Below are 13,984 nucleotides of genomic sequence, written 5' to 3'. Positions count from 1 at the left end.
CTTTGGCTTTCTAATGTATGGTCAGTCTTATAGCTGAAAACAGAAACCAGCTTTGTGTATCATGCCAATGTGAAAGTGTGGCCTGTGGATACAATTGTTGTACATTAACCATGAATTTATCTATTTAGCTTGTCAATTTAAACCTTACACTCATGCATACACAAGATTGTATTGAACATAATTATATACATTTAAGATTATACTATAGTGAGATTATATATATATATATATATATATATATATATACATATATACATATATATACATATATACATATATATATATATATATATATATATATATATATATATATATATATATATATATATATATATATATATAGTCTCACCTTATTGGGAAGAAAGGTGTCAATCTCCTCTTGAAGTTTGGTTTGGACATCCGGGTGAGTTGCCAGATGATAAGCCAGAAACATGAGTGTAGTGCTGGTGGTCTCATAACCAGCCATAATGAAGATAAGTCCCTGAGCCATAATTTCAGTGTCTGTTAATTCTGTGATATAAATACAACGTAGAGTTGGTTACAATCATTTTACATATGAGCGCGTGTACGGTGTGAAATGAGAAGTAGTACATGAAAGCCAGAAATGTATGCTGTATTTACTAACTTATGCACTAAGTTTAGGATACCTAAATCATAGACTAAATTGTAAGAGTGTGGGCCTGTATTCACACTGGTCAATAAAATAGATAGACATGAAAAGGACATTAGTTAAGTTATGAAATTGAAATGCAACTCCAAGAAGGAAAGTTGTGAAATTCACAGTATGGATAGATATGTTAATGATGTGCAAATGTAGAAAAAAAGGAAACAAAATTTTCAAAACATCTTAATTTATTCATTATCGAGAATGAGTGCCATGTGCAGAAGTATATGCACTTGCATTCCTTGGTTGAGGTTATTATTGGTTACCTGAGAAATGTTCTTCTACGCTAAATGCACATGAGCAAATCATCAAGAACCGCAGCTGGCAGCCATCTTTGCAATTGCCAATCATTGATGTCAATGATCTGCTCAATGAGATACTAGTCCAGAGATGTTGCAGGCTGTGGTAGAAAGTTTAGGACACACTAGCTGCTCACAGTACGCAACATGCAGACTGACATTGTCATGTTGAAAAATAGCTCCTGAGACACTTTAATTTGGTGGTGGAACCATTTCTCTAACTTTTTCTCCAATGTGACTCCAAGCTGTTAGTATACATGAAATGAATATTAGATGGCTTCGGCTACTGTATATTATGTCACCCACACCACAATCTCAGGAGTAATTCCATAGTGGCATTCCTTTGTGAATGCCTCCATAGAGAAAATACAAATCCGGCTTACCTGGCCAGTGGAGTGCATGGACTAAAATCCAATTGATTCTACAAGTCCACCATGAGTAAGTCCAGTTTACGCGTTTTAGAGATATACCCCTTATTCATGAATAAGTGTTATATCCCCGAAACACGTTTACTTTGTTTGGGTTATTTCACTTGTATGTGATGCCCTGGAAAAACCAGGTAGTCACACATTAGGCCCCCGCATAACACCTTCCCTCACCTAGGTTACATACAGCCGACCTGAAACCCTAGTCACCCCCCCTCAGGGCAAGACAGGCACACCAGTGGGCGGGACCAGGCAGTTAGGGAACGCCCACCTAGGGGTCTAGACAGCCCGGGGCGGGAAAGCAAACAGACTAAGTTGTAGTTCAAGTTGAGAGGAGTGTGGGCTGGAGCTAGGTGTAGCTCCAGCGGAGGAGAAGTTCAAGTTGAACGGTGCCAGGGTCGGAGCCCTGGTACTTTGGCTAGGTGGCAGATGGTGGTCTCCATCAGCAGGAGACGGGAAGATGGCTCAGCAGATCCAAGGAGGACCGGAGTAGGGTTGGAGCCCGCCGGTAACGACACCGGAGACCCGACCGGAAACCGTGCACAGAGGGTGTACTCGGACCCTGAAGCCAGGACCGGAACCAACGGCCTAGCTAATCAACCGATTGAGGGCAGGATTATAGGTCCTGTCCCAACCAAAGTCCCAAAAGCAGACAACCACCCACAGAGAGGGATAGGGCAACCGCCAGGGCCCATAGATCCCACGGGTCAGCGTCACCAGGCACGGCTCCTCAGGCACACAGAAAGCCAGGAGCGGACTCCCGTGTTCCATACCGGGAAGTCTAAAAACACAACCACAACTAGTGCAGAGGAGAAGACGGCGACCATCACCCCGGGTGGGGGACCAGAGTACAACCGGCCGCGGCGGCCAGCCACCAGCACCTTGGTTTACCAAAGGACTCATGTGATTCTTTTACTTGTGAGTAACCAAACATCCCCTGGTCCATCCGGGTGCGCAAGCCCCTGCCATCGCCATACCCTGCACAGAGACACTGGGCCCCGGGGCAACCATCCCTACCCCCGGAGGGGTTAACATCCGGCTGCCATTACATCTCCCCCGGGTATCCCACAACAGCAGCGGTGGTGTCCCACTTCACCACACACCGTGGGTGGCGTCACGAACCAAATACGTTAAAGGCCGTACAACTACGTTCCCCTTTACATTCGGCGTGTCCGCGTGACCCCCGGGTCCGGCGGATCCCTCGAGCAGCGCCGGCTGCTGGTACGGGGGCGGCACATGTATATTCTGGTAGGTTATATGATGGTTTTTCCTATGACTGTTCCTATAGTTGTTTTTATTTTGGAATAACTAATAAAGATATGGATTTTACTAAATAGCAGATGTGCTGGACTTTCTCATGGTGAACTTGTTGGATCTCTTCATGGCCTTACCCATGTGGTCTCCAGAGCAATTTCAGCCATTATTGTGTCCAAGATAAAAGTGGTACTAACCCATGAAGATGATTTACCACCATTGCAGTATTGCTCTGTAACATGATATCCTTTGAGAGATCAATAGAACACCTGAAGCTGGACATTTGGTCCATAGCCCAATGTCGTGCAAACACGTTCTGCCTTAGGCTTAGTATGAGACATCTAATTTCACTTGCAGTAAAGAATGGATAAATCATGGAACCAGTGGTATGACCGTTACTCTAATGCAGGGGTGGGGAACCTCCGGCCCGCATGCGGCCCGCCATGACCTTTTCTGCGGCCTCCGGGCAGATTCCCGGGGCGGCAGTGCTCCGGCTGCCGCCGCGGTCTTACCGGTCGCCGGCCCTTTAAATCTCTACATGCGCTAAGTGCACCAATGACCTCTTTCACTGGCAAGTGCCAGCGTGCTCAGGAATAACTTTGTGGGCAGGTTTAGAGCTCTATGCTTCCGTCCCACAGCAACTTCACCGCTTTCAGCATTGTGCCACCTGCTCTCCGGCGGTGTGTGCCGCCCGCTCACCGCCCTTTCTCCTGTGCCCCCTCCAGTGATGTGCAGCTCCCAGTCCTGTGTGCAGCCTCCCCAGTGATATGTATTACTCCAAGTGCTGTCTGTGCCTCGCAGTCTCCTCCTAGTGATGTCTGTTCCCCCCTCCTAGTGATGTCTGTGCCCCCCTCCTAGTGATGTCTGTGTGCCCCCTCCTAGTGATGTCTGTGTGCCCCCCTCCTAGTGATGTCTGTGTGCCCCCCTCCTAGTGATGTCTGTGTGCCCCCCTCCCAGTGATGTCTGTGTGCCCCCCTCCTAGTGAGGTCTGTGTGCCCCCCTCTTAGTGAGGTCTGTGTGCCCCCCTCTTAGTGAGGTCTGTGTGCCCCCCCTCCTAGTGAGGTCTGTGTGCCCCCCTCTTAGTGAGGTCTGTGTGCCCCCCTCTTAGTGAGGTCTGTGTGCCCCCCCCTTAGTGATGTCTGTGCCCCCCCCTTAGTGATGTCTGTGTGCCCCACCTTAGTGATGTCTGTGTGCCCCCCCTTAGTGATGTCTGTGTGCCCCCCCCTTAGTGATGTCTGTGTGCCCCCCTCCTAGTGATGACTGTGTGCCCCCCTCCTAGTGATGACTGTGTGCCCCCCTCCTAGTGATGTCTGTGTGCCCCCCTCCTTGTGATGTCTGTGTGCCCCCCTCCTAGTGATGTCTGTGCCCCCCTCCTAGTGATGTCTGTGTGCCCCCTCCTAGTGATGTCTGTGTGCCCCCCTCCTAGTGATGTCTGTGTGCCCCCCTCCTAGTGATGTCTGTGTGCCCCCCCTTAGTGATGTCTGTGTGCCCCCCCCTTAGTGATGTCTGTGTGCCCCCCCCTTAGTGATGTCTGTGCGCCCCCCTTAGTGATATCTGTGCCCCCCTCTTAGTGATGTCTGTGCCCCCCTCTTAGTGATGTTTGTGCCCCCCCCCTTAGTGATGTCTGTGCCCCCCCCTTAGTGATGTCTGTGTGCCCCCCCTTAGTGACCTTAGTGATGTATGTGTGCCCCCCTTAGTGATGTATGTGTGCCCCCCCCTTAGTGATGTCTGTGTGCCCCCCCTTAGTGATGTCTGTGTGCCCCCCCCTTAGTGATGTCTGTGTGCCCCCCCCTTAGTGATGTCTGTGTGCCCCCCCCTTAGTGATGTCTGTGTGCCCCCCCCCCCCTTAGTGATGATCTGTGCCCCCCTCTTAGTGATATCTGTGCCCCCCTCTTAGTGATGTTTGTGACCCCCTCTTAGTGATGTCTGTGCCCCCCTCTTAGTGATGTTTGTGACCCCCCTTAGTGATGTATGTGTGCCCGCCCTTAGTGATGTCTGGGTGCCCCCCCTTAGTGATGTCTGTGTGCCGCCTCTTAGTGATGTCTGTGCCCCCCTCTTAGTGATGTCTGTGCCCCCCTCTTAGTGATGTCTGTGCCCCCCTCTTAGTGATGTCTGTGCCCCCCTCTTAGTGATGTCTGTGCCCCCCTCTTAGTGATGTTTGTGACCCCCTCTTAGTGATGTCTGTGTGCCCCCCCTTAGTGATGTCTGTGTGCCCCCCCTTAGTGATGTCTGTGTGCCCCCCCTTAGTGATGTCTTTGTGCCCCCCCTTAGTGATGCCTGTGCCCTGCTAGTGATGTCCGTGCCCCCCCTAGTAGTCTCTGTGCTACCCTAGTCATGTCTGTACCCCACAAGTGCGTCTGTGCCCCACAGCAATGCTTATGCCTCCCAGTGACCTAGTAATGTCTGTTCCCCAGCCCCTCTTGTCATGTATATGCCCCAAGCATCTCCTGTCATGGATATGCTCCAGTGTCTCCTGGTATGTGGATGCCCCCAGTGTCTCCTGTGATGTGTATGCCCCAACCCCTCCTCTGATATATAAATCACATTGGAGATGTTAGGGGCATATACATCATAGGAGGAGATGGAGCATATACATCACATTGGAGACGCTGGGGGCATATACATCACAGGAGAAGCTGTGGTATATACATCACAGAAAGGGCTGGGGAATATACATCACAGGAGGGGCTGGGGGCATATATCTCACAGGAGGGGCTGGGGGCATATATCTCCCAGGAGGGGCTGGGAGCATATATCTCACAGGAGGGGCTGGGAGCATATATCTCACAGGAGGGGCTGGGAGCATATATCTCACAGGAGGGGCTGGGAGCATATATCTCACAGGAGGGGCTGGGAGCATATATCTCACAGGAGGGGCTGGGAGCATATATCTCACAGGAGGGGCTGGGAGCATATATCTCACAGGAGGGGCTGGGAGCATATATCTCACAGGAGGGGCTGGGAGCATATATCTCACAGGAGGGGCTGGGAGCATATATCTCACAGGAGGGGCTGGGAGCATATGTCTCACAGGAGGGGCTGGGAGCATATGTCTCACAGGAGGGGCTGGGAGCATATATCTCACAGGAGGGGCTGGGAGCATATATCTCACAGGAGGGGCTGGGAGCATATATCTCACAGGAGGGGCTGGGAGCATATATCTCACAGGAGGGGCTGGGAGCATATATCTCACAGGAGGGGCTGGGAGCATATATCTCACAGGAGGGGCTGGGAGCATATATCTCACAGGAGGGGCTGGGAGCATATATCTCACAGGAGGGGCTGGGAGCATATATCTCACAGGAGGGGCTGGAAGCATATATCTCACAGAAGGGGCTGGGAGCATATATCTCACAGGAGGGGCTGGGTGCCTATACCTCAGAGTAGGGGCTGGGCGCATATACCAGCACCTCGTGTGATGCATGTGCCCTCAGTGTCTCCTGTGATGTAGGGGTCTCCTGTGATGTATATACAACAGTCCCAGCGTCTCAGTCCCCGCGTCTCCTATGTGATGTATATACAGCAGTTCCAGTGTCTCCTATGTGATGTATATGCCAACAGCCCCTTCAGTCATGAAAAGCAGCTCCAGCCACCACAGTAGGGGTGAGTTAATTAACTGTTTGATTAATATAGCCGGTTCATTAACACATTGATAATTTTGTGCGGCCCCCGAAGGTTTCCAATTTCCAAATGGCCCCTGGCAGTAAAAAGGTTCCCCACCCCTGCTCCAATGTGTCTCAGTAGTCATTTTTCAACAGCAATGCAAGTCCACATTTTGCTCATGCTACTGTGAGCAGCCAATTGACCTAAATGTGGTTACCATTACCTGTAGCATCTCTAGATATGTCTCCCATTGAGCATGAGTGGAATGTCATTGGTCGGCAATTACCATAGGAGTTGGCAGCATGATGATTTGCCCAACTGCATTCAGAGTTGCATGACAGTCTTCAGATAACCATTAATAGCCTCATCGATAGCATACCAAGACGTATAAGTGCGGGTTTGTCTGTGTGTGGTGTCACTACCCTATATTGAATAAATCAAGAAGTTTTGAAAATAGTTTTCATTTCTATTTACCATTAAAGTGTCTATCAATCCTGTGATTTCCATAATTGCACAATTTATCCTTCTTAGTATTTTATGTTGAGGAAAGTATATTGCAGAAAGTCAGCCTTCATACCTTTATAGCCATGATCTGACTCTCCTGTACTGTTTTGTTTAGATTGAGCATCTACCATGAGTTGTAGGAAATCTACTCGAGCCTAAAAGATCAAAGAAAAGATCAGAGCAAGCAAAGATACAGAAAACGGTATTTGTAATCTTATGCGCCATACTGCAACATTATGTCCCAGATACTTTAGCGACTACTTTCACTACTTCATATATTACAGTATCATATATTGTACTCTGCGTTTCTCTTAATAAGGGTTCTGTGCAGGGCCGTATTTGCCACTAGGCACCCGTGGTCCCGTGCCTAGGGCGGCACGTTGCGGGGGGCGGCACTTTCTGGCAGCAAAAAAAAAAAAAAAAAAATTATAAATTTTTTTTTTTTTTTTTTTTTTTTTTTTTTTTTTTACATCCCCGCCCCCCGTCCCTCCCTCCGTTACACTCGGCTGTGTTCCGGGGGGGGGGGGGGAGGCGCACTTCTGCTGTCTATTTCAATACATGGCGGGCGCCAGGCATAGTGAGCTGACTAACCCCGGAAGTTCCATGGCCTGCACTTCCGGGGTCAGAGGCGCGCGGGCGCGACATTCAGCTGACTGCCCCGTGCTGCAGCGTCCAATGCTGCAGATGACACATGCCGCGGAGGAGGACGCGTCTGCAGCTGGAGCCAGCCAGAAGAGGAGCCAGCCAGAGCAGGGCGGCGGGCACCGGAGCAGGTAAGGCAGAGGCAGAGCCTAGAATGTATGGGCTCCTTACAGGTTAGTTGATGATCGTTGCAAATTGCGATGCCTCTTTTTGTCCACTGTAATCATGCAAGGGGAGGCTGGGGGGAGAGAGGCTGGGAAGAGAGTGAGGCTGGGAAGAGAGAGAGGCTGGGGGGAGGCTGGGAAGAGAGAGAGGCTGGGGTGAGGCTGGGAAGAGAGAGAGGCTGGGGGGAGGCTGGGAAGAGAGAGAGAGAGGCTGAGGCTGGGAAGAGAGAGAGAGAGGCTGGGAAGAGAGAGGCTGAGGGGAGGTTGGGAAGAGAGAGAGAGGCTGAGGCTGGGAAGAGAGAGAGACTGAGACTGGGGGGAGGCTGGGAAGAGAGAGAGGCTGAGGCTGGGGGAGGCTGGGAAGAGAGAGAGGCTGGGAAGAGAAAGAGGCTGAGGCTGGGGGGAGTCTGGGAAGAGAGAGAGAGGCTGAGGCTGGGAAGACAGAGAGGCTTAGGCTGGGGGGAGGCTGGGAAGAGAGAGAGGCTGAGGCTGGGAAGAGAGGCTGAGGCTGGGGGGAGAGAGGCTGAGGCTGGGGGGGAGGCTGGGGGGAGAGAGAGGCTAAGGCTGGGGGGAGAGAGGCTGGGGGGAGAGAGAGGCTGAGGCTGGGGGGAGAGAGAGGCTGAAGCTGGGGGGGAGGCTGGGAGAAGAGAGGCTGATTCTGGGGGAGTCTGGGAGGAGAGAGGCTGATTCTGGGAGGGGGAGGCTGATGCTGAGGGAGGCTGGGAGGGGGAGGGGGAGGCTTGGAGGAGGGAAGCTGATGCTGAGGGAGACTTGGAGGAGGGAGGGAGGAGGGAGGCTGATGCTGGGGGAGGCTGGGAGGAGGGAGGCTGATGCTGGGGGAGGCTGGGAGGAGGGAGGCTGATGCTGGGGGAGGTTGGGAGGAGGGAGGCTGATGCTGGGGGAGGTTGGGAGGAGGGAGGCTGAGGCTAGGGGAGGCTGGGAGGAGGGAGGCTGATGCTGGGGGAGGTTGGGAGGAGGGAGGCTGAGGCTAGGGGAGGCTGGGAGGAGGGAGGCTGAAGCTGGGGAAGCCTGGGAGGAGGGAGGCTGAGGCTGGGGGAGGCTGAGGCTGGGGGAGGCTGGGAGGAGGGAGGCTGGGAGGAGGGAGGCTGGGAGGGGGAAGGTGAGGCTTGGAGGAGGGAGGCTGATGCTGGGGGAGGCTGGGAGGAGGGAGGCTGATGCTGGGAGGAGGGAGGCTGATGCTGGGGGAGGCTGGGAGGAGAGAGGCTGATTCTGGGAGGGGGAGGCTGATGCTGAGGGAGGCTGGGAGGGGGAGGGTGAGGCTTGGAGGAGGGAAGCTGATGCTGAGGGAGACTTGGAGGAGGGAGGGAGGAGGGAGGCTGATGCTGGGGGAGGCTGGGAGGAGGGAGGCTGATGCTGGGGGAGGCTGGGAGGAGGGAGGCTGATGCTGGGGGAGGTTGGGAGGAGGGAGGCTGAGGCTAGGGGAGGCTGGGAGGAGGGAGGCTGATGCTGGGGGAGGTTGGGAGGAGGGAGGCTGAGGCTAGGGGAGGCTGGGAGGAGGGAGGCTGAAGCTGGGGAAGGCTGGGAGGAGGGAGGCTGAGGCTGGGGGAGGCTGAGGCTGGGGGAGGCTGGGAGGCTGAGGCTGGGGGAGGCTGGGAGGAGGGAGGTTGGGAGGAGGGAGGCTGGGAGGGGGAAGGTGAGGCTTGGAGGAGGGAGGCTGATGCTGGGGGAGGCTGGGAGGAGGGAGGCTGATGCTGGGAGGAGGGAGGCTGATGCTGGGAGCAGGGAGGCTGATGCTGGGGGAGGCTGGGAGGAGAGAGGCTGATTCTGGGGGAGTCTGGGAGGGGGAGGCTGATGCTGAGGGAGGCTGGGAGGAGAGAGGCTGATGCTGGAGGAGGCTCATGCTGGGGGAGGCTGGGAGGAGAGAGGCTGATGCTGGAGGAGGCTCATGCTGGGGGAGACTGGGAGGAGAGAGGCTGATGCTGGAGGAGGCTCATGCTGGGGGAGGCTGGGAGGAGAGAGGCTGATGCTGGGGGAAGCTGGGGGAGAGAGGCTGAAGCTGGGGGAGGCTGGGGGGAGAGAGGCTGATGCTGGGGGAGGCTGGGGAGAGAGAGGCTGATGCTGGGGGAGAGGCTGCTGGTGAAGGCGGGAGAGAGCGGCTGCTGCTGGGGGAATGGGAGAAAGGGGCCAATGCTAGAGACAGAGGACAAGGGTTGAGGGATAGAGCAATGACAATATCGATGGGGGGGAGTGTAAGGGCTCAGAATAAGAGGGGGCCAGCATTGGGAGCTCATTATGGAGAAGGGGCAGCATGTCTGGGCTCAGTATGGAGTGGAACAATGTAGGGGAGTCAATATCAAGAGTGGGGTAGTGTGTGTGTGGGGGGGGGGGTCTCAGCATAAGCGTTAGTCTGGTGGTCTTAGGATGAATGGGGCAGCATGGAGGTGACATTATGGAAAAGAGGAAGGCAGCATTAGGAGCTCATGGAGAGGGGCAGCATGCACAAGACACTGAGGAGGGGGCAGCATGCATGGGACATTGTGAGGAGGGGACAGCATGCATGGGACACTGTCAGGAGGGGGCAGCATGCATGGGACACTGTCAGGAGGGGGCAGCATGCATGGGACACTGTGAGGAGGGGGCAGCATGCATGGGACACTGTGAGGAGGGGGCAGCATGCATGGGACACTGTGAGGAGGGGGCAGCATGCATGGGACACTGTGAGGAGGGGGCAGCATGCATGGGACACTGTCAGGAGGGGGCAGCATGCATGGGACACTGTCAGGAGGGGGCAGCATGCATGGGACACTGTGAGGAGGGGGCAGCATGCATGGGACATTGTGAGGAGGGGGCAGCATGCATGGGACATTGTGAGGAGGGGGCAGCATGCATGGGACACTGTGAGGAGGGGGCAGCATGCATGGGACACTGTGAGGAGGGGGCAGCATGCATGGGACACTGTGAGGAGGGGGCAGCATGCATGGGACACTGTGAGGAGGGGGCAGCATGCATGGGACACTGTGAGGAGGGGGCAGCATGCATGGGACACTGTGAGGAGGGGGCAGCATGCATGGGACACTGTGAGGAGGGGGCAGCATGCATGGGACACTGTGAGGAGGGGGCAGCATGCATGGGACACTGTGAGGAGGGGGCAGCATGCATGGGACACTGTGAGGAGGGGGCAGCATGCATGGGACACTGTGAGGAGGGGGCAGCATGCATGGAACATTGTGAGGAGGGGGCAGCATGCATGGGACATTGTGAGGAGGGGGCAGCATGCATGGGACATTGTGAGGAGGGGGCAGCATGCATTGAACATTGTGAGGAGGGGGCAGCATGCATGGGACATTGTGAGGAGGGGGCAGCATGATGTGAGGACAGTGTGCAGATCATATTTCATAATTGAGGAAGGTGTGGTGGATATAATTTATAAGGGAGGGCAGTGTGTAGTTTATTAGGGGCAGTGTGACAGTCACAGTATATAAGTGGGGACGGTGGGAATATTTTATACTCATGCTATGTTTTGATGTGCCTGTGGTGATTCCCATTGGGGGGGGGGTTAGTGCCCTTCGTTTCTCATTGATACTTTTTCAAGTGTTTTACAGAGTAGATCTGCCTTAAACAGATGTCGTGTGCGAAAACTCAGTTTTACGTTGTCAATAAGGGGCGCGACCACTTAAAGTGCCTAGGGCAGCACGAAGGCAAAATACAGCCCTGGTTCTGTGATACTTAAAAATCAGTTTAGGTTCAAAATGAAAATCATAAAATTTTTATTAATGAAATTTGGTGATAGGGGTTACAAGAGAATCCCTCTACAAATTCTGCAGTTGAGTTAAACATTCACTTACGGTGTGATCTCCTTTCTGCCTGCTTTTCTTAATGCTTTTAATAGCATTTTGAAAAAAGTCGAGGACGCTCTTCGGAAGGAAGCAAAAATTCAGTTTGTTCAAAAGAGGAATCAGAAATGGAAACAGAACTGTAAGAAAAAAAAAAAGAACTTGAATCATTCAGTCAGCACAGTGGTTTTATATTCCATAGTGTTAGGAGCTTTGGGCTGTTCCTGATTTCAGTAGGGACATGGAGGCGATGGCTGTACTTACTGTCAGGTCTACATCATGATTTTAGAGTAGACCTCCATCAGGTGCCATTTGTAACTAAATGATTGTGCCACATATTAACCAGTCTGCTGACATCAGCACGTGATATAGAGGTTATTAACAGATCTTACCTGTTATTAAGAACAGAGGGTTTAAAAAGGAGAAGGTGAAAAGTTTTCTTGCATTGGTTACAAATGGATCATTGGGATTGTTCAATGAATCCACATTCACACTGAAGGATGTGCTCAGGACAATGTCCATACTGTAGCTTCCAAAGATGCTGAAAAGACAAAATGGTAAAATATAAGACAGAGCTAAATAACACCAGGACCCTCATGTATCATCTTAAGGGGGCTTTACACGCTGCGACATCGCTAATGCGGAGTCGTTGGGGGTCACGGAATTTGTTACGTACATCCGGCCGCATTAGTGATGTTGCTGCGTGTGACACCGATGAGCGATTTTGCATCGTTGCAAAAACGTGCAAAATCGCTCATCGGTGACATGGGGGTCCATTCTCGATTATCGTTACTGCAGCAGTAACGATGTAGTTCGTCGCTCCTGTGGCAGCACACATCGCTATGTGTGACGCCGCAGGAACGAGGAACCTCTCCTTACCTGCCTCCCGGCCGCTATGAGGAAGGAAGGAGGTGGGTGGGATGTTCCGGCCACTCCTCTCCGCCCCTCCGCTTCTATTGGGCGGCCGCTTAGTGACGTCGCTGTGACGCCGCACGGACCGCCCCCTTAGAAAGGAGGCGGTTCGCCGGTCACAGCGACGTCGCCGGGCAGGTAAGTATGTGTGACGGGTCTGCGCGATGTTGTGCGGCACGAGCAGCGATTTGCCCGTCTCGCACAACAGATGGGGGCGGGTACCCACGCTAGCGATATCAGGACCGTGTAAAGTAGCCTTTAGTATTCATGCTTCAACTAACAGTTTGACATCTACTTTAGTAGAATTGTAAACTAAATATTTGGTGCAGTAAACACGATATAATATTTTACTGTAATATTTTGTATTATGTAGACTGTAGGATACCCACTAGTGATGAATGAGAACTACCATGCTCAGTACTCGAAAAGAGCAGGCTGGACACTTGGACGGGCTCCACTCCAGTACCGAGCATAATGGAAATCAATGGGAAACTAGCATTTTTCCAGAAGATCTTCAGGAAAAATGCTTGATTATACTACTTTAAATAAAGATTTTTTCAGTTTGTATTTATTTCTTTTCACTTACAGATTAGTGATTGGAGGGGTCTCATAGATGCCTCCCATTACTAATCTAGGGCTTAGTGGCAACTATGAACTGTCATTAATCCCTTGTATTACCCCAATTGCCACTAGGGCAAATCGGGATGAGCTGTGCAAGGTGCCAGAATTTTTGCATCCAATGGATGCGACAATTCTGGGTGGCTGTGGGCTGTTATTTTTAGGCTGGGGGGGAGTGTTAACCATCGGCTTCTGCAGCCTGGCAATTCCAGCCCCCTGCTGTCGGCTTTATCTTGGCTGGATATCAAAATTAGGGGGGACCTCACACTGTTTTTTAAAAAATTTAAATAATTTTTAAAGAGCCGCATGGGGTCCCTCACATTTTGTTATGCAGCCAAGATAAGTACACGGCTGTGGGCTGCAGCCTGTAGAAGTCTGTTTTATCTGCACTGGGTATCAATATAGGGGGGATCCTAAGCCAATTTATTTTTACACTCCATTAGGGGACAGCGTGTGTGATTCCAACCAATCACAGACGCTGTCACACAGGTTGAGGGCGCGGTCTGACTGTAACCAATCAGAGATGCCGGGACAGCTGGTGGACAGGGGAAACAGTGAAAATGTATGAGGGTTAATGAGAGGACCTGGAAGCAATGTGACAGCCATGTGGGAGACTCGGTAAAATATATTCCTTATTTTCTTTCTTTTCTAGCCCCCCTAGCCCTTACTAACACCAGCCTCTCTAGCCCTTGCTAATACAAGTTTTGTCTCCCATTGAACTCAGTGGTGTTCGGATATCTTTGTCGAGCTGTTCAGTGAACATCAGGAAAGGCGGGAAACATGAACTGAACCTTGACAGGTTTGCTTATCTCTACTGAAGAGTAGGAACAACTGTGCTGTATTTTATAAAAATTTAATAAAGTTATGTACTTACTTCTTCATATTTAATGATTCTTTGTTATCAACTTTCTCAGAAATATTCTTTACTAAAAGTTCTCCATATTCTTTTATTATTGGAAACATCTGTAAGGAGGATGAAACAATATTAGGTTTACATATACAGTTAGGTCCAGAAATATTTGGACAGTGACACAAGTTTTGTTATTTTAGCTGTTTACAAAAACATGTTCAGAAATACAATTATATATATAATATGGGCTGAAAG

The 13,984-nt window shown here is 51.7% G+C and overlaps 1 protein-coding gene across 1 annotated transcript in view; it reads right to left on the bottom strand.

The window, feature by feature from the left end:
* Positions 1-13,984, bottom strand: part of LOC142290714 (cytochrome P450 3A24-like) — a 58,722-nt gene that overhangs the window by 13,531 nt on the left and 31,207 nt on the right. The window contains exons 6-10 of the mRNA XM_075334703.1: positions 13,754-13,842; positions 11,742-11,890; positions 11,362-11,489; positions 6,823-6,904; positions 350-510 (exon numbers count right to left, since the gene is read on the bottom strand). Of these exons, the coding sequence (XP_075190818.1) occupies positions 350-510; positions 6,823-6,904; positions 11,362-11,489; positions 11,742-11,890; positions 13,754-13,842 (609 nt within the window). The remainder of the gene's footprint in view (positions 1-349; positions 511-6,822; positions 6,905-11,361; positions 11,490-11,741; positions 11,891-13,753; positions 13,843-13,984) is intronic.

The sequence above is a fragment of the Anomaloglossus baeobatrachus genome, chromosome 1 (assembly GCF_048569485.1).
Source record: "Anomaloglossus baeobatrachus isolate aAnoBae1 chromosome 1, aAnoBae1.hap1, whole genome shotgun sequence".
Taxonomy (NCBI): Eukaryota; Metazoa; Chordata; class Amphibia; order Anura; family Aromobatidae; genus Anomaloglossus; species Anomaloglossus baeobatrachus.
This window is presented reverse-complemented; position numbering and strand designations above follow the sequence as displayed.